The sequence below is a fragment of the Jaculus jaculus genome, chromosome 13, assembly GCF_020740685.1.
Source record: "Jaculus jaculus isolate mJacJac1 chromosome 13, mJacJac1.mat.Y.cur, whole genome shotgun sequence".
Classification (NCBI taxonomy): domain Eukaryota; kingdom Metazoa; phylum Chordata; class Mammalia; order Rodentia; family Dipodidae; genus Jaculus; species Jaculus jaculus.
This window is the reverse complement of record NC_059114.1, coordinates 36,813,273-36,832,286: the sequence shown is the minus strand read 5'-3', so window position 1 is coordinate 36,832,286 and position 19,014 is coordinate 36,813,273. Positions and strand designations below refer to the sequence as shown.

The window sequence follows — 19,014 nt, the reverse complement described above, 5'->3', positions numbered from 1 at the left end:
ACATACCTCTGTTGTGCTGTTGCATCACAGTGTAAATATGCATGTATTAAAATATCTTCTGTAACAATATGCCACCAACCTTTGTCAGTTTGTGTGTGTTGGAGGAGGCATCCTTAGAGGTAGTATTGGTTATCTCTGTAATTAGTTAGAAGGCAGATTTTAATTGACCCATATATGTGCAAAACAAAAACCTGTGACCCCACTAGGATTCACATCTAGGGAATGAAGCAGAATTGTGGTTGATGCACTTCACTTCAATCTCAAGTTCATAGATAACCTCTGCACCTCTATTTTCAGTACTCTTCACTCCCACCCCTCAGGGTTCTGTCCTATCCTTTATACAGGTGAATGGCCAAGGCCTGTAACCTGGGATAGAAGACAACATGTATCTTGAACTCTTGCAGCAACTTTGGCTTTAAAAGAGAATATGATGAGCTTTCAGCTACCTCTCAGGCATGTCCTGAAACAAGTGGGCACTTGGGATTTTTGTGGTCTCTAAGGTCTTGCATACCAAATGCCCTTCAGTTCAGGTCATGTTAAGTGTCCTGTGTGATATTCCCAGCAGTGGCTGAACAAAGGGTGAGTTCTAGCACTCCTCAGATTCTGAAGACTCAGCCGAATCTTGTTTTTCAGGTTGCCCTGGTCGATTATCTTCCATGTCCTACTCAGGTTGGCATCCCCTGTGTGATAGGTTGTGTTAGGAGAGCTGATTCCAAAAAGTTCTTTCAAAAGCAGTGTTCTTATTCCCGACTCAGCTGCTAACTGCTTTTAGCCTCCAGAAGTGAGAAAGTTAGTTGAGTCTTCCACCAGCATTAAAAAAATCTGCTTTATCCCTTTCAGAGCCCTGTGTCCTAAGATCATTTTAAGTGCTTTAAGCCTACTCAAATCTTTAAGAGGCTGAGCTGTTCCATGGTCATGAGAAGGGAAACATAGGTATTTAGCCAATTTTGAGTTTGAGCTACATCAGGAGACTACAGACCAAAGCTTTTTAAACATGGACCTCAATTATATGGTCTTTATGTGCTCAGAGAGCTTCTGATCTGGTTTCCAAGCTTCTGTGTTAAAAGGCATACAGACTCTGTGCTCATGTAGCAAAGACATTGTTCTACCAAACCAAGAGGGACCCATCACACATAAAAGCAACTAATTTGAAACTGCCACCTCCTGGGCATCCCTTCCATTCCCCACCTGCTCCAACACACACAGACATATCCCTGGGCTAGACTCTCATGCCTTTTAGGCCTGAAAACAATGCCAGTGCCCATTCAGTCTCTACTTCACAACACTGATGCTTCTCCTGGCATCACAGATGGATTACTGAGTCCATGTGTTTCAGATAACACAGGAGATGGACATGTGACCAGATGTGAACAATGAATCACATGTTCTCCTTGGGTCACAATGGTTCATACTGAGCATATAACCCAAAGCAAACCATCCAAAAATAATCTCTGTGGATGGGAATAGTGAGGAAAATTCTCTCTTTTCTGGGTTTACTAAGCAGGAATACCTGCAGATGGTAATGACCACTTTTGCCTCCATATGGAAAGAACTTTTTTTTTTTTTAATTTTTTTTGGTCATTTTTTATTTATTATTTGAGAGCGACAGACACAGAGAGAAAGACAGATAAAGGGAGAGAGAGAGAATGGGCGCGCCAGGGCTTCCAGCCTCTGCAAACGAACTCCAGACGCGTGCGCCCCCTTGTGCATCTGGCTAACGTGGGACCTGGGGAACCGAGCCTCGAACTGGGGTCCTTAGGCTTCACAGGCAAGCACTTAACCACTAAGCCATCTCTCCAGCCCAAGAACTTTCTTTAGAAGGAATTACCTACCAAAGACCAGCAGGGCTGAGATGGGAATCGGCCCTAGTTTAGCACTTCCACTCAGCTAGGCTCTAGTCTGTCCAACTCTATTCCTGAGCTTTTCAAACATTCTGAACCTCCCTCTCCACCCTCTTTCCAGTGAAATGAAACACGACCTGCCCAAATCAGAATTAGTATTCAGAAGTATTTTCCAACAGGGAAAAGACACAATGGAAGGGTAGCTAATTAAAATGATTTGAGAACCCAGCATTGGACTGCTTTTCTTGTTGTTGCACACTGGTTTTTGTAGTACCGGGGATCCAGCCCAGGGTCTTTGTGCTGCTAGGGACATGTTCTACCACTGAGCTACATACCCAGTCCTAGATAACATGTTGAAGACTTCCACAAATCTTCAGAGCCTTCAACTTTCTGATATGCACTATAAAGTTCTCAGAAGAGTTCGCACAGCAAATAGACTTTTCAAACAATCATTTGACACCTTGAGATCAGTTTACTGAAAGTATTTGGAGTACATTCAGAGCTTTGTCTCTGGGTCCAGGGTTTTATAAAGAAACAGACCATGTTCACAGAACAACCTAAGCATAGGATAACCAACCCCCGCAAAAGGAATAAAATGAAGTAAAACAACAAAAAAACTTGCATACTCTGTCTTGAACTCAGCTAAATTTATTCCAAGAGGCAGTGCTTTTTACAGTAATACTAAGTCTGGAGGTTCAGAGGAAAACCTTAAGTTTCAATTGTGGTCATTAACCTTTGTAGCCCAAATTCACAGCTCAAACTCACTGAAGAGATAAAAATCAAAGGAAAATTTCTCCAGCTAACTGTTCTTAGCAAATCTGCTCCATTTACTTATCAATTCATTACAATTTTGACACAGTAGGTGAAATGGCGCATGATACAGTGAAAGACCAGAGAATGAGGCTGGTAATTTTATAGTTATTTTAATAACCAGGTTTACATTAACAGTCACATCATGAGCTTGTTTTCTTTAATCTCAGCTAACTTAATACACAGTTTTCTTCACGGTTCAAACCAAACAGCTCTTCAGTGTACAAAGCTGCCTCACAGCGAACACAGGTCACAGGGGGACTTACTGTCTGTCCATTTCCACCAGACACAGGACTGAACACCCACACACCACATCTCAAAAGGGGTTACAAGGAATGCTGGCTGCCCAGGCCAGCCCACAACTGCATCGGAACTCATGCTGGGGTTGTCCAGGGGGAAGCCCTGGGAGGCCTGTGGCAGCCATTTGGAAGGGGCTCATCAGGATGACCAAAATGGAGTCAGAGCTAGGATCCAGGCCGTGGGAGAAGGGACTGGCTCTCCAGGGAGTCATTAAGAAAGAGCCAAAGGCTGACTGGACTTTGAAGGAAAACAAAAGCCATTTTTGGAGATGACTATGACTCTATTCATTTTGGAAAATCTAGAAGTGAGGAGGCTGAGGTAATAGCTCCACTGCCCAGCTGCCCAAGCCTGTGGCCCTCTGGGTTTAGAAATAACCTAAAGTGGTGAAAGATGGTAGGACATTGTCAGAGGGGGCCAGGCAGAGAGGTGAGATGGCAAAACCAACACTGGGGATGAGGCAACATCTCTCATGCCCTCCCACATGGAGTGGAGGCCAGTGAACTTAGAGAAGGCCACAATTGACTGCCATTTCCTAGCCCTTCATGCTCTGTATGCTTTGTATGGGCTGTTTGGTAAACACATTTTAACTCAAGTAACATGTTACTTAAAAAAGTTTCTCATATAAGACTATAGTGAGGGAGTTCTCTAGGAGTGATCAGGCATGTCTGTGCTATAATGTTCCTAATGGTGAGGGAGGAAAGGGAGGCACCCTACGATAGTGTTATCCACCCTGAGGGTACTCAGCTTTCTCTACTGAGTAGAATTCTTGGTAGAATCTAGAGTTCCTGTTGAACACTGCACTTTGGAAGTCCCAAGTGCATTGCAGGTGACCACCATTGGCCATGGAAGACTTGCTGTCATGGCACAAACAGGCCATGGAGGAAGGCGTTGGTAACCTCTTAGGTTACCACAGAGCAGAGGGTACAGACTACTTTGTGTGCATGTCTTTTCCTCCTCCATCTGGTGGTCGAGGTTGGTACTACAACTACACTGAAGCCTAGCCAGGCTGTTGAGGTATATGTATGCTTCTGACCTGTTAAACTCCCTTTGTATATCAAATTCATCTCAGTTCCTTGATAAGCCCTCAAATTTTTAAATTTAAATTAAAACCACAATCTATTTCCTTCTTTCTTTTTGTATTAAGTGTTTTCTTAAAATGAAAGCACCATGAGAGCTTTAATATAGCAAGATTCCCTAGTGTGAGGTGAGAGCCTGTTTGATGATGAAAACAGAAGCCACTAGCTGGGGAACATCTTCTTCCATTGCTATTCCTAAATTCCTTTGTAGGTAAGTGTTCATTTTTCTTTTGTTTTCAGGCTATTAAAAATTGCAGTCAGGGCTGGGACATAGCACAGTGGTACAGCATTTGCCTAGTATGTGAAGCCATGAATTAAATTGTCCAGCTCCACTAAATAAAAAACAATCACTAACAAACCAGGTACCACTACAGAAAACCAAAACCTGAAGCTAGAGATAATGGTTTATCCTAAGTACTTAAAAGGTGAATGAGGCCTGCTCTTCTCTTCAAAGTACTTAGTACACAGGGGTGTGTTCTACCAACTGAGTTCTTCAGAGTACAGAAGTATGACCTAAAGTCTATTTTTCTGCATGAGGGAGTGTGGCATGGTTCTATGGGTCACTATCTTGTTCACACAGTTTGCTCCAAAATTGTTTGAGGAAGGGGTGGATCAAGAAATGGGCACTCAGCTCTAACACACAAAGGAAATGCAGACACCCCTCGCTTGTTTCCTTAATGTGCCCATCATGAAGGCTGCACCACATCACCTCATGTGTCTCACCTTTTAGTACCAAAATAAAAAGTTTATTCCTGCCCAAAATCTAATAGAAGAGTAAACACATAACTTAGAATTTTTTTTAAAAAGGCTATGTAATGTGTTCTGGCAGTTCAAGACAGCCTTCTGCAAAACCCTGACTAGTAACAGTGAGGGAACAACTAACAAAGTCAATTTAAACACATTATTTGATCATGGATGTGCCTAGAACTGAGATAGAGAGAATCAGGCACTCACCACTGGCAAGGGAAGCCCTAGACTCTGCCCATCTCAGCGGAGGTCCTCACTTGCCTGGGCAGGCACCAAGGAAGCAGAGGGGAAGATAAGTACCACTGATGGCTCTCCTCGGGTGGTTTCCCAACCCAGAAGACAGAAGGCTATAAAACAGCACTGAGACAGATGCCAAGTCAACACTGGCACCATCAAGCAGGTGGAAAAGAATGGCTTGATTCCAGCATTTAATAAATGTTCAAAATAAAATCTAGTAAGAAGAGATAAGACAAAGCCCAGAATCCAAAGACAGCCTGCCTTCTTAGATCCCAGAAGACAGTAATGTACTGTTGGCTGCCACAGAGGCCATCTTCCATGGGAATTAATGTACATCATCAACACAACACATAAATCCCTTCTGCTCGCCCAGTCCACCACCTCCCTCTTCCATACCCCACCCCAGCCCTTCCGTGCCCTCTATCCCGCTCTGGGCTCCCACCACCCAATCACCCAATTTACCTGTGTGCCTTTTGTTAATTTCCCTGGCCTCCCAGCTTTGTCTGTCCCCTTGTCATTAGATGCAGCACTACACACACTCTCAACACTAAATATAGCAGACTCTTTACCTCAGTGGCCTGTCTGATTGCATGCATGTAAGTGGAGGAGAGGGTCAAATCAAAGCTATGCATAAACAGAAAACAAAGCAATCTTCATAAAGCTAGGCAAGCGAGCATATTGTTGAGAAACATAAGGCTTGAGGCTTATTGATTCTTTAGATCGCAACCATTTGGATTCCTTTTCCTTCTTAAATATCGCTGTACCATTTTGGCTTCAAAAAAATCTCTTCTTGCTTCTGCCCCTCACCCCCTTGGAGAGGCTTTTCTTAACTCAGTGATGTGATATTAGAACGGCCTCCAGGGGGCGCGACGATGCGCTTGCTAGCTGAGCGGATGCCCTCATCCACTTGGGTTCCTATAGGTGGAGAGAAATTCCCAGAGACAAACAAGGAAAGGAGAGGGGTGTAAAAGAGAGTGTAATTAATTTTAAGAGTGGTAGATATTAAGTGTCTCCTGACTTCAGTATTCAAGAAATTAACACTGTGCTTTGACCTTTGCATTTTCACCCCATCTGCTCTGGAAAATCAGTTTCTTGGTAGAAGAACCTGTTTCTCTCTACATTTAACCTGCTCCTGAATATGTCAGTAGTACTTGAAAAGAACACTGATAAGGATACAGAAGATGGCTGCTTACATTGATTGTGGCTGGCCACACATTTTGAGTTCTGTTTGGTTCTCACCAGTGCAGCTTAGGAGCGGCATTACCATGCTCCCTGCTTAGTGGAGTGGGAGGGGCCCGGTCACCAGTCTAAGGCCTCTAAGCTGGAAGTGAGGCACAAGAAAATATCGATTTTTTTTTTTTTTGCCTCTAAACAAAAGGTTCTGGTCTCTCTTATATTTTCCTATTTCTACAATTCCTTACATTTCTGCTTTTTTTCTATATGCCATGGTTTTCTCTTTAAGTATAAGTTTTCTTTCTTCTATGCATCTCTCACATTTAAATTTTTAGTCAAAGGGGCACAAGTCTGCATTTATTGTTTCCATTTGAAGACTTGGCAACGGGGAAAGTGACCAATAATTTCCTACTTCTAGAAGAGTGTTCTTAAATAATAGATAAGATTAATAATATGGGAAAGTCACAGTAATGGTTCAGACCATGGAACTTTTGCTGGCATCATTTTTATTAGGAAAAGAAGAATATACAATATTGCAATATGAACAAAAAATATTCTGAGCTTTCACTTAACAGACATTAAAAGTATTTATACTGCATAGTTCTCATAAGTTGATGTAGAAAATCATTATCAATTCACAGTGGAAACTAGCTGTCTGCCCTGATCACAACCAACTCTGGCTTCTAGGTAGAATTTTGCTATCATTTGAACTTTACCTTAAACTCCACTATGCCCTGTCTCACTTTCCCATGAGGGCCACTGGCTGATTTAGCAAACCTTCCTGCTTGTCCCCTTGCTCTTTTCTCTAAAAGAGACACCACAGCGGGTCATGGAAATGCATTGAAGTCAAGATTACAGAAGTGTTCTCTAGCCTTAGGTTGCTGATCTTCCCCCTTCCCCCCTCTCCTCTCTTGATCACTTGTACCACTCACCTGAAAGGCTAAACCCAGACTGATGGAGGTTCCTCACTGGTGGGTTTGGCCGTGTGGGAGAGCCCCTGGTAGAGCCTGCAGGGGTGCCACCTTTGGGGGTAGTGGTCAAGTCAAACACAGGTCCGTCATACATGCCCCTTGGAACTGCATGCAGGTCTGCCATCTGCAACGAGAGACATGCATGTCACCTTTTGTTCATGCATTCAACAGTTTAGAGTGTGCTCTGGGTAGTGGAATTGTGTCAGTAAATAAGAGTATGTGTAAGGGAAGGCAGGTAGTAACAGTAACGAATGTAAAATAAAGAATAATGTCACAGCAGTTTGAAGATGAAGAGGTATGTTGAAGGCCTGTATAAACATAGAGATGAGATTCCATCAGAGGCTCCAGGACTCCTGTCATGGGGTTGAGCCCGGGGGATGGAGAAGACACAGGGATGCAGCCAAAGGGACCAGCAAGTGTGGAGAGCCAAAGGGACACATGGAATGGGAAAACACACAGTACAGCGAGAAGAGCACCAGCAGGAAGGGCAGGAATCTAAGACGAGGTCATACACGTTGCTAGGGTAACATCACAAGGGGCTCCACCCTCAGACTTCTTAGCACACATCAGGGTTGCCAGGCTCTAAAATGAGAGTCTGTGGTTTGATCCACTGACCTCTAGCTGTGAACTTGCCCAGGGCCTGCGAAGCCAGCCAGCCATGTCAACCAAATGCGTGCTCTGTACTAGTCTTATACAAAGGGCTGGAGTTTCAAGTTCTATGTAACATGGTGCCTCTCCCAAAGACGTCTAGTGTCTACTAGACACATCCCAGGGAGACCACCCAAGACTGCAGTAGTGCTAGCACACAATGTCCCCACCATGTTGTGTCACAGGCCACGATGAGGCAATGTGGACTGGCTACACTTCTGATAGTCAGGATGGGCCACGGTCGACCTCCAAGGGAGCCTGCCCCTGTCTTGTATGTCATGACCAGGCAGGGGCCCAGAAGCCAAGCTCAGCTGGAATGCAGATGCTAATGTTCATGGGATGACGGTGCATTTGCACTCCCCCACCAGTCTCATCAGTCTCTGTCTCAGAGGCTGGCCTAACCTTGCTTTGTGTAGTCCTGAGATTAAAAGAAGTTTACCTGAAACTTGGAAAGGGGAGGAAAAGGAATCTGAAAAGGAATTTCTGGGTCCCATGCCTAAACTAACCCGAACTACTCTGGGTGTGTGTGTGTGTGTGTGTGTGTGTGTGTGTGTGTGTGAATTGAGAAAGCTGGGATAAGGATGGCTGCGTGTATTTTGGTCCTTGTTTTACGACTTTAGGGATACTTTATTTTTATAACATTATTAATATTGTTACATTGAATTATTCAAATTTCAAATTATTTTAAATAAGAGTACTAGAAAATATGGGAAAATTATTTTTAAAAAACTTCCTTTGATCAAAAGGTTTCCAAACACCCTTTTATAGCAATAGCTTCTGTGCACTTTATACACACAGAAGCATGGGCTCTCTGAGGTCCAGCAGATTATTCTCTCTCTCTCTCTCTCTCTCTCTCTCTCTCTCTCTCTCTGTGTGTGTGTGTGTGTGTGTGTGTGTGTGTGTGTGAGAGAGAGAGAGAGAGAGAGAGAGAGAGAGAGAGAGAGAGAGAGAGGGAGGGAGAGAAAGAGAGAGATAGGGAGACAGAGAATGAGAAGAATACAGCTGCTGTGTAGGGTTTTACTGTGAGGTCCAGGGAGTGTAGATTCTCCAGATCTCAGAGCCTGAGACAGACTCAACAGCCTTTCCTTACCTTTAGGCCCCACGGGCTGCCTACCTTTCTCCTGGCTTTAATGCGTTTGTAGACATAGTCAGAGAATGGGCTGCAGGGTATGAAGCGGCCAGCCCCCTGTGTTACATGCAGGTTGCTATCTTCCAGCATGATCTTGCCCTGGCAGATAACCACCAGAGGAGCTCCACGCAGCTCCATCCCTTCAAAGATGTTATACTCTGCAGCCTGGAATCACAGGTCGGGGCAAAACCAGGGAATGGGGCCAGGAAAAACAAAACAACGATCAATGTTAGCTGCTGTGTTTGGGACCCTGCCTTAGTGTCTCTAGAAACTGAATCATTAGTAAGTGAGGCAAAAAACTGGGCACATCTGTTAGCTTTTAGAGGGCATCAGGAGGCTGACACTGCCTAAATTAAATAAAAGTGGCTTCAAGCAGAGACAAGTGTTCCATCTTGCTATGGAGATAGCTCTGTCAGTAAAGTGGTTGCCTCACAAGGATGAAGGCTTGAGTTCAGATCCCTAGCACCCAAATAAATATCAGGAATGGTGCTTGTGCTCTACTTCCAGGACTGAACAGGAGGATCCTTAGAGCTTGCTGACTACTTTGTCCAGCTAAGTCAGTGAGCTCCAGGTTCAGTGAGTGACTCTGTCTCCAAAAATAGGGCCGACAGCTACTGAGGCAAACACTCAATGTCCTCCTCTGGTTTCCACACACATGTAACACATGTATGTGTCCCCTCCACACAAACACAGACACACATGCAACAAAATGTGCCAATCTTTATTAAAATCAATTGGAAGCCTATTTCTATTGCTTGCAGTATTCCAAAAGCAGCTGCATGATCATCAGGGATGCTGTACATGTAGCCTATGTTGAGTAGGTGGGTGGATGGACATATGACCCTGTGGTCCCTACCAACTAAAGATTACATAGTACACAGTGTGGCTCAATGTTTAAGAAAAGGCCAATACAGCTCAAAACAGGATTTCTACCTACCTCCTTTACTTATTCAACAAGGAGATATAGTACAACAGGGCTGAGAACTTCACGTTGGAGCTGATGTATTTGAGTTTGAATACTTATGCCACCACTGACTTTCTGCCTAAGTTATTTAATTCCTCTGCACTCTAGAAGTTAGGGAAATGTATAAAATAGAGAAAATAGAACCTACCTGTGGAAGACTGTTGAAGAGAATTATTTGGTAAACTAAAAACAGTGCCTAACACATATGTGCCTTAAAATGTTAATTACTTTTTACTACTGAGCATTAACTAATTTTTATTATCTTGATGAACAGGAACATACAGTAAAAATACTTAAGCTGGGCTTGGTGGCTCACGCCTTTAATCCCAGCACTCGGGAGGCAGAGGTAGGAGGATCACCAAGAGTTCGAGGCCACCCTGAGACTACAGAGTTAATTCCAGGTCAGCCTGAACCAGAGTGAGACCCTACCTCGAAAAACAAAAACAAAACAAAACAAAAACTTAAACTTTCCCTCCTTTCAAATCATAAAGGTGTCTAGTTTATGCAATCCTGGAAGCTTGAGTAGAGGTATAGCCTCTTTCTCAGGTCCTAGATGGCTAGGAAGGGCAGAACTCCTCTGCAGATCCACCCATGTTGGAATGCAGCACTGAGAAATAAAAAGCTTAGGTTGTAAGCCATTAAGACTCAGGGGAAAGCTGAGTGTGGTGGCACACTCTAGCACTTGGGAGATAGGGGCAGGAAGATCAGGAGTTCAAGGTCATCCTCAGCTAAATAAGGAATTCAAAGCCAGTTTAGCCTCCATGAGACTCTCTTAAGTAAATAGACAAAACCAAATCAAAACAAACAAGTAAAAGCGCTAACAAACTCTCAGAATTGGGTCACTCGTCACAAATATATTCTCCTGAGCCAGCCCCAGCCTCACCGACTGGTGATTCTTGGCAGACACGATCTTCACAGTATCTGGATCCCAGATGACCAGGTCACTGTCGGAACCCACAGATATTCTTCCCTTCCGTGGATACAGGTTGAAGATCTTGGCAGCATTTGTGCTTGTCACAGCCACAAACTGGTTTTCATCCATTTTCCCCGTGGCCTATTGAAATACAAAGATTACACATCTGCCTGCATCTCTATCTCTATAGCATGTCTATCTACCAGTGTAAGGCTTCTTTGCTCAGATGAGAATAACCTGAGATGCTCCAGGCAGTGGTGAGCATGGCAGCCAGACTAGCCAGCTTCAGCAGAGGACTGAGTTTTCTTAGGCAAAGTGGGTAAAAATGGAAGTTATTGTTCTTGAAGTTATCTTTTTTTCTGGATATCTCCATATACTACTTACTTACCTCTTGTAATTACAAGAGGAATTAGAAAGATTTCACAGTAAAAGCAAATTCAACAATGAGCACATTCTTTAGATATGTGTAATTATAAGTGTTCATAATATAAATATATGAAACCCTTATCCAAATGTTGACAATGACTGTCCCTGTGTTGGAGAATCACTAGGAATTGTTTTTTTCATATGTGTAGTTGTCTGAGGTTTCCAAGTGTTCTTTATGACTATGCATCATGATGTCAATTTAAAAGAAAAGATACAGTTATGCATCATGTAATGATGGGGTTATGTTCTGAGAAATTTGTTGGTGATGACTTTTTTCTTGTGTGACCGCCATCAAGTGCTCTTACACAGCAAGACAGCTATGATATCATTAGGTGACATAATCCTATGGGACCCGTATTGATTTTAATATCATATGCAGCATATGAGTGTATGTATGTATGTATTCAGATAGTTCCAGGATACACAGATAGATACACTGGAAAATACAGAACCCTGTAAAAAAGCTTGACTATGAGTGAGAAAAAACACCCCCCCCAAAAAAAGGTAAAGGGGTACACTTTCTATTTTCTCAAACTAAGTGGCCCGAGTATGGAAAGAATGAAGCTTAAAGCCTAGTATTGTGCATCTTGGGATCCAGGAACAAAAGGGTGAATTAACTGCCCCAATAAGAGGAATGGGACACTAGTTCCTATACAATGAGCTGTGGCACTGGACCTAATGAAGTGTTCAAATTAGCCATGAATTTATTATTAGTTTTATTAAGATATTTGAAAAAGTCTTCATATACTTGACTATTTCTTTTATCAATATTTGTGGTAATAAACAAGAAAAATTAATAGAAGTCACTCTGTTAGAAGTCACTGCCAGACCATCTCTGCGTAGCCTTGAGGATGACTACCCTCAGTGTGAGGCATCCTTGATGATCATGGTGACTCTAGGCACAGTCTCATTTCTTTTCACTTTGAAGTGTCATATTCAGCCCTTTCAAAAGCATTCGTAAAATGCTAAACAAAAAGAATTCACCATTTTAAGCACAGATCGCTCATGCAATCAGATGAAAGAGCTGTATGACTCCTAGCTCTTAGCATTTTAAGCGAGGAAGCCTTTGGAAACAGAGACCTCAGGAGTCGTCCTGAAGGATGAATTCCAAAGCCACCTAATTCCTTAGCCATCTAAGTAGATACAGACCTCCTCTGCACCAGGGCTGCCTCACCAGGGTATCTTGGAGGTGTACTGTCCTGGCTTAGGTGGTGCCAGAGGCTCTGATCTGGATATTTTGGCCTTCACCATCCTCCCATGACCTCAGTGCCTTACCACAGCCTTGTCCCAGATGACAGACATCCGCTCTTCTACGCCATTGGTGCCCTCAGGAATGGCCGTGAAGTTGTCCTTTCCGATGGCTTTCTGGGCAGTGCTGAAGGTACAGTGGGCACTGCCAGAGAGCTGTAGGTCCCCACTGGAAAGAACAAAGCTCCATGTGAGCAGGAGAGGTTGCTGGAGCACACTGGGGACCAGAATCCAACATCAGTGCCAGTTTGGAGTCTGATTGCTTCACTTTGGAAACCCTCTGCCTCTTACTTTCAGTGAGAGCTCAGGTAGCTTTTCCCCTTCTCTTTGCTTAGACACCCATCACAAAAATAAGGATATGGGATTAGATCAAGTCTTTTGTAACAAATAAAAGGACTGGTGTGATCATGTGTCTGCAAGGGAAAGCAGCAAATGAGTCTCCCATTGGTCATCATGATTATAGACAACAAAAGTTTTCTGATCTTTAGCTGCCTAATCTGTAGAATGGTGACAGGATCATCTCATAAGTTGTGAGGAACAAAGGATATATATTATAGGGTCTATATAACCTGGCAAGTAACAGGCACTGACTATCATGACCACTGTCAGTCCTACACTATGTCATTGTTTAAAGTGTGATGCGAAACACCAGGCTTTTGCACTCAACACTGCAGAAGAATTTGATGCCTCAGACTGTAGCCTGCCTGACAGATGAGACTACTCCAGCCCCACCCCAGTTGGCCCATGATGATTCCAGAAAAACATCTGTTGTACCAACCTGGCCAGCAAGGAGTTGATGTAGTCAGGAGTGGTTGGGTCAGGGCTCAGAGGTGGGGATGTCACAAATGCGGCTGCCTTGGCCCAGTTTTTGCTCCAGTAATGGGTTCCATCTATTCCAAGGCTGGCAGTGATTGGCTCGCCAAATACCACGTTGCCTGGAAGAACAGGAAATGGCAGTGGATTTGCATCAGGTAAAGACTGCATGAGTTCAGCCTATTTCCTCAGTGTTCTATGCCTATGCAAGGCTGTGGTCCTGAAATGAAACAGGCTTGCATTCAAGTGTATGTTGCCACCTTTATAAGGCCTCTGCTTCTCTATCACATAAATGTGAACAATTTTGTATTCCTGACGTAAAAATAAGTCATTAGTTATAATAGCAGTGTTTATCATCAAATTTCAATGAAAATTAAAATGTGATATGAAGAAATACATGTTCTGATTGTAAGATCACCCATATTTCTAAAACATTAAAATGTGAAATAGATACTTTTTAGAATTGATAAAATAAGATGGTATTTTGACCTCTCAAGCTTGTGAAATGGAAGTACTTAGCATAAGTGAAGGATCTGGAACACAGAAGATCTCTGGAAGTACTGATTACTTCACTGTCTGTTCTTTCCTACTGTAAAGATCCAAAGCCCCTGGTATGCCTCATATCACCAGGAGCTGTTAGCACCTCCTCCTACAAGGTCAGCTTTGATCGTGCAAAGCAAATTCCATGCCAGGGAATCAGAGGCTCTCAGGAAGTTTTTTAAAAATTATTAATAATCATGTCTTTGTGACCTAAGGCAAAAGATAAATTGCTAGTGGAGATCCACCAACATGGGACACATCAACATGAGGCTAGGTTCTTGCATTCTGTGTCAGGATTCAGGTGCTTAACTAAAAAGTGGTATGAAAGGATACTGGAAAATACCCTGATCTGGGATTTTGTTGGGCTTCTTAAAGAAGAGATAGTGATTCAGAAGTCACATGTTATGTCACAGAAAGTTGGTTGGTAACAAGTTTCTCTACACCAACATTCTGGGCAAAGGATCCTCTGAGCAACCTTGGGGCTTTTTAAAGTTTGGTCCTCTGTTTCTTACCATCAAAGTTTGTACTAGGTCACAGTCCAGGAGGTTCCATAGAGAGGTTTGTCTTTGTTTCCACTACAATCAAATGGTAATGAATACTTACAATTCCAGGTAGGGAAGAGTTCCAATAATGCTTCTGGGTCATCAGGAAAGATCCAGGACTGATGCATGTGGTCTCCCACAAGCAGAAGGAGGTGACACTAGTAATGATTTACATATGCTCCTTTGATTTATGAGATGGCAGTGACAAAGATTGACAAAATTATTCACTCAAGTATATGGGACTTCAAGAAAATGAGATTGAAGGCAAGCTCTCAATCATTGCAAGAAATACAACCTTAAGAGTAGACAAACTGTTCATTGGGACTATGTTTAAGATGAAACAGAAGAAAGGAAAGCTTATCATTTCCTGAATTTGAATACTCCCATTTAGGAGATCCTCAACAGGTTGTACCAATTTCTTTATTCAAAATAGAGTGGTAATAATGGCCATTTCACATGCATCAGGGTTGGGCATTTTTTTCACAACAATACATTTTAAAATATTTATCTCAGTGGTGGGCAGAGTTGGTTGTCATTGTATTACAGCTTGCATGCATACATGCATGTATGTGTGTGTGTGTGTGTGTGTGTGTGTGTGTGCGCACGCGCGCGTGTGCGCGCACTTTATTAGATATCAATGCAGGGCCTTGATCATGCTAGGCAAGTGCTTCAGCACAGAGAAAAGACACTGAAGCCTTATGTTGTAGCTTTCTAATATTAAAGCTGAGTAGCAAAGTGCTGAGAAGCAGTAGTGGTGGGTAATTAAACTTGCAGGGACTTGAACAGAAACATGGTCAGCAGTCCCTTGGCCACTGAAACTGTATCTCACTAGGGAATCATAAGCCAGATATCTGACGTGCGACCAGCAGTATCTGAAGCGCCCAAGTTTGGGGAATCCCAATTTATCCTGAATACAGGCCTTAGGCACGATGCAGCCCCTAGCAGAAGGCATGAGAGAGGTGAGGAGAGCCAGAAATGTGTGTGAGCAGGGAGAGTCTGGGGTATTTCCTTCCTACCCCAGTGAAATCACTGAGCTGCTCTCCCAGTTTTCCTTAACACCTCACATCCACTGGCAGCAGCATTAACTAAGAGAAGACAAAAGCAGGCTATCATGACTGTGGGGTGACAGGAGATACTCTAGTACCTGCCAGCTAGAAAGAGCCTTCACACACCATGGCAGATTCTGAGAGGAGTCATTGTTTTCCACAAGCCAGACAGCTAACAATTCACTACAGCTCAGCTTGACTCCTCTTAGCTACTCCCATCACCCACATGCCGTGATCCACAGACCTGTTTGGCAGATGAATCACTCATCTTGGGTCTCTCCACTTCCAGATGGCCACTGACACACAGCAATAGTGAGTGGTGACTAGCCTGGGGAAGCTTCTTTCACAATCCAAAACAGCCCACATCTCCAGTTTCTCAATCACACTGTTCATTTACCCAGCTTTACAACTGAGCCCATGCATCTGCCACCAAGGACAAAACCTGAGAGGACAACTTTGAAATGGGAGTCACTTTAACCAAGCATAAGTTCAAGTTGGCAGAAGTGGAGAATGAAGCAGAGGGAAGAAAGGCGGTGGGGACAGTTTCCTGGGCTATAAAGACCATCAGATCCATAAACTAGGGCTCAGGTGGGGTGAACCGATCCTGCATTCTGCCCTCAAACCTGGCCAAATGATACCATCCTCAGATACATCTGATTCAGAGATAAGCTCAGTACACAAGCCAAAACATTCACAATGCTTCTGGAGACTTCTGCTTTAGTGGTTTCTCTATTATGTCTTCAATCAAGAATTGAAGTTGTCTATACATACATACATACACACACACACACACACACACAGAGAGAGAGAGAGAGAGAGAGAGAGAGAGAGAGAGAGAGAGAGAGAGGGAGGGAGGGAGGGAGGGAGGGAGGGAGGGAGGGAGGGACGGACGGACGGACGGGGAGGCAAATATAGGTAAAACATAATGGTAGAATAGTAAATCAAGAACGAGTAAGGAGAGATGAATGGTAGGAGTGTTAGGGGAAATGGGAAAGGGCACATGACAAGTAAACAGAAGGAGTGAGGGCACTTGGAGGAGTATTGGGAAGAAGAGGGGGAGACAGGAGTAGAATGTATGAAAACAAGTTGTATTTGAAAATGCCAGAATGTATGATACCTACATCTCTTTGTGCTATCTAAAAAAATAAAAATACAAATAAATAAATAAAAGAATTGAGGGCTTCTGTTCTTGTCAGTCTTTGTTCATACTGATTATAAAGCCACAGGGAAGAAAGAAAGCTAAGAAACCAGTGAGAGCAGTACAGTACTGCTGTCACCACTGAAGCCCTTCAATCTACACATGACTGAAGCTTGTGCATCCAGCACAATCTGGATTAGAAGCTCATTTATGAAGCTCAGATAATGAGGACTGAAAATGACATGGAAAGAGGAAGGAAGATGTCACCAAGTCTCAGAGGAACTGAATCAAGTTGTGCCACTGTGAGTAAAATGCTTAATATTCCTAAGCCTCAGTTTACACAGATGTAAGATGAAAGAAACCTCTAGTTCTTAGGCATGGGCAAAAACCTTTTAGAGAGCAAGGCAATGGCCAAAATTGGTGCTGTTTATATTACAGTGGCCATCATGGTAGGGGAGAGGCCATATAGTTGTCCAGGGGCTTTGTGGTCCTGGGAGGACAACCCACCTTTCTTCCTGGCCTGTGAGATGAGATCAGCTGCACTCTTGCTCATGACCTTTGTGACGTAAAGGGGGCAGTTTGTCTGGCTGGCAATGGTGATGGCTCGAAACACAGCCTCAGCCTCCAGCTGCAAAAGCAAGACACCAGGAGTCAATAAGAGAATGAGCCTCTCACCCTTGTCACTTCCTGCCTCCATATGTGACAGTTGAGTGCTGTGCAGTGGCTGAAAACCACCCAGAGGTGTTGGAATTAGATGGCCTGTGTTTGCATCTCTGATTTTCCCTGTCTGCGCTACATCACTTCCATGAGACTCTTGGTGTCCCCTCCCTCCCTCTACAGAAAACAAGAGCAGTATCGCATATGACTATGTATTGGACAATGCCTGGTACACAGTAGGTACCAATTCACTGTCAGCTATGCTTTTCCTTAGCCTCCTCTCTCCTCTCCCATGCTTATCACAAAGGCTAAACTGGAATCAAAGGCTCTTCTCCCCAGTCTTCTTCAGAAAGATTCTCCAGATAAATAAGTCACAGCATGCTCAGATCTAGGAGCAGCAGAGAAGGCAACTGGGCATCCCCGTTCTTCAGGTTCTTCAAATCATTTCCTGTGGCCACGTGGTCAGCAAAGAGTTAATTCCAGGAGGATTTCTTGTACAAACAACTCTCAGGCTTCCTAGCACAAAGACTTCTTTTTCAAAATCATCTCTTCTGTCTTGCCCCAAAGTAGAGTTCACATTTGCAAATATCCAATTCATGCATATTCTTGCATTTTATGAGCAAGAAATAATGTTTCCCCTTATTTGATTAACCATGAAAGGTCAGGTTCCCTGCATGGCTCGAGTCTGAATCCTGGTTCTACTATTTACAAAGCTGATGACCTCATTATGTGACACAACTTCCCAATGCTTCTGTTTTCTTACCTAAGTGGTGGTGTGAATGACACCTTGTACTCAGGACTGTTGAAAAATTAATTAATCCTTGAAATAATTTAGTCTACTCATGAAACTTGCAAAAAAGGGTGGCTATTGGTGTGACAGGTGATCAGTTTCTGAGCAGTGTAAACTATTTCTTCCCAAAGCCGCACTTCAATTCAGCACAGAGTAGAGATACTGGAATTTTTTCCAGCCAACAGCAGCCATTCCTTTTTGTATGGATAGGAATTTTGATTTTTTTCTTTTGATCATCCTGTGTAGACCAATAAAAAAAATAAACACCCTCCAAAATTAGTTTGTGGATACCCAGTGGCTATTGATCCAAACCAGTTACTGTCACGGGTATTGTTACACAGAGATAGGTTTGAAAAACTCCTCAGAAGACCTCAGAGGTCAGTGATCAGTGGTCAATCACCCCCTGGAGCCCCTCACTGGTGTACCATGGAGGCTGATTTGTGCCTTGTGCTCCAGACTGTGCTTTGGACTTAAGAGGAGTGCCTTCTCCTGTGCTTGCTCTGCCCTTCCACATTCTTGCTGACCACTTCAGCTCCCCGTGACCTCAGTCCTGGCCTCTTTGATCTCAGTCCCTCCTAACACTGCAGGTTTTTCTGCACTTCAACATGACTATCTTTGGAAAGTGACATCATCCTCCAACTTCACCCCAAAGGGCTTCCAAGTTGTACAGATTTGCAGCTGGGATGCCTTTTTACTAAAAAGGACACTGGACTGGGAAAGGTTGAGGTGGTGAGGGTAGGGTGAGGTTGAAAAAACAAACCGAGGAACAAAAATAGACTTCGCTCTGAAATGGCCCGGCTGCTGCTGAAGAAGCCTGTCTTGCCAACACATCCCCCAGTGACCAGTATTTATAGTTTCACCAACAGTGCTGCTCATCCAGGCTGCTAACAAGGTGTAAATAATCTTATGGTCAGCCAGCATCTGACCTTCTCTGAGATCTGCACAATAGTGCTAACTACCCAGAGTGGTCTACCCAGGGTGGTGGCAAGGACAACCAAGACAGTG

General features: G+C 43.6%; 1 protein-coding gene across 2 annotated transcripts in view; it reads right to left on the bottom strand.

The window, feature by feature from the left end:
• Window positions 1-2,748: 2,748 nt before the first annotated feature.
• Window positions 2,749-19,014, bottom strand: part of Dpysl3 (dihydropyrimidinase like 3) — a 101,370-nt gene continuing 85,104 nt past the window's right edge. For both annotated transcript variants that reach the window (XM_004664738.3, XM_004664736.3), the window contains exons 8-14: window positions 17,070-17,190; window positions 13,262-13,418; window positions 12,511-12,652; window positions 10,780-10,950; window positions 8,918-9,097; window positions 7,117-7,279; window positions 2,749-5,926 (exon numbers count right to left, since the gene is read on the bottom strand). In XM_004664738.3, coding sequence (XP_004664795.2) covers window positions 5,838-5,926; window positions 7,117-7,279; window positions 8,918-9,097; window positions 10,780-10,950; window positions 12,511-12,652; window positions 13,262-13,418; window positions 17,070-17,190 — 1,023 coding nt within the window. In that variant the 3' untranslated portion in view covers window positions 2,749-5,837. The remainder of the gene's footprint in view (window positions 5,927-7,116; window positions 7,280-8,917; window positions 9,098-10,779; window positions 10,951-12,510; window positions 12,653-13,261; window positions 13,419-17,069; window positions 17,191-19,014) is intronic.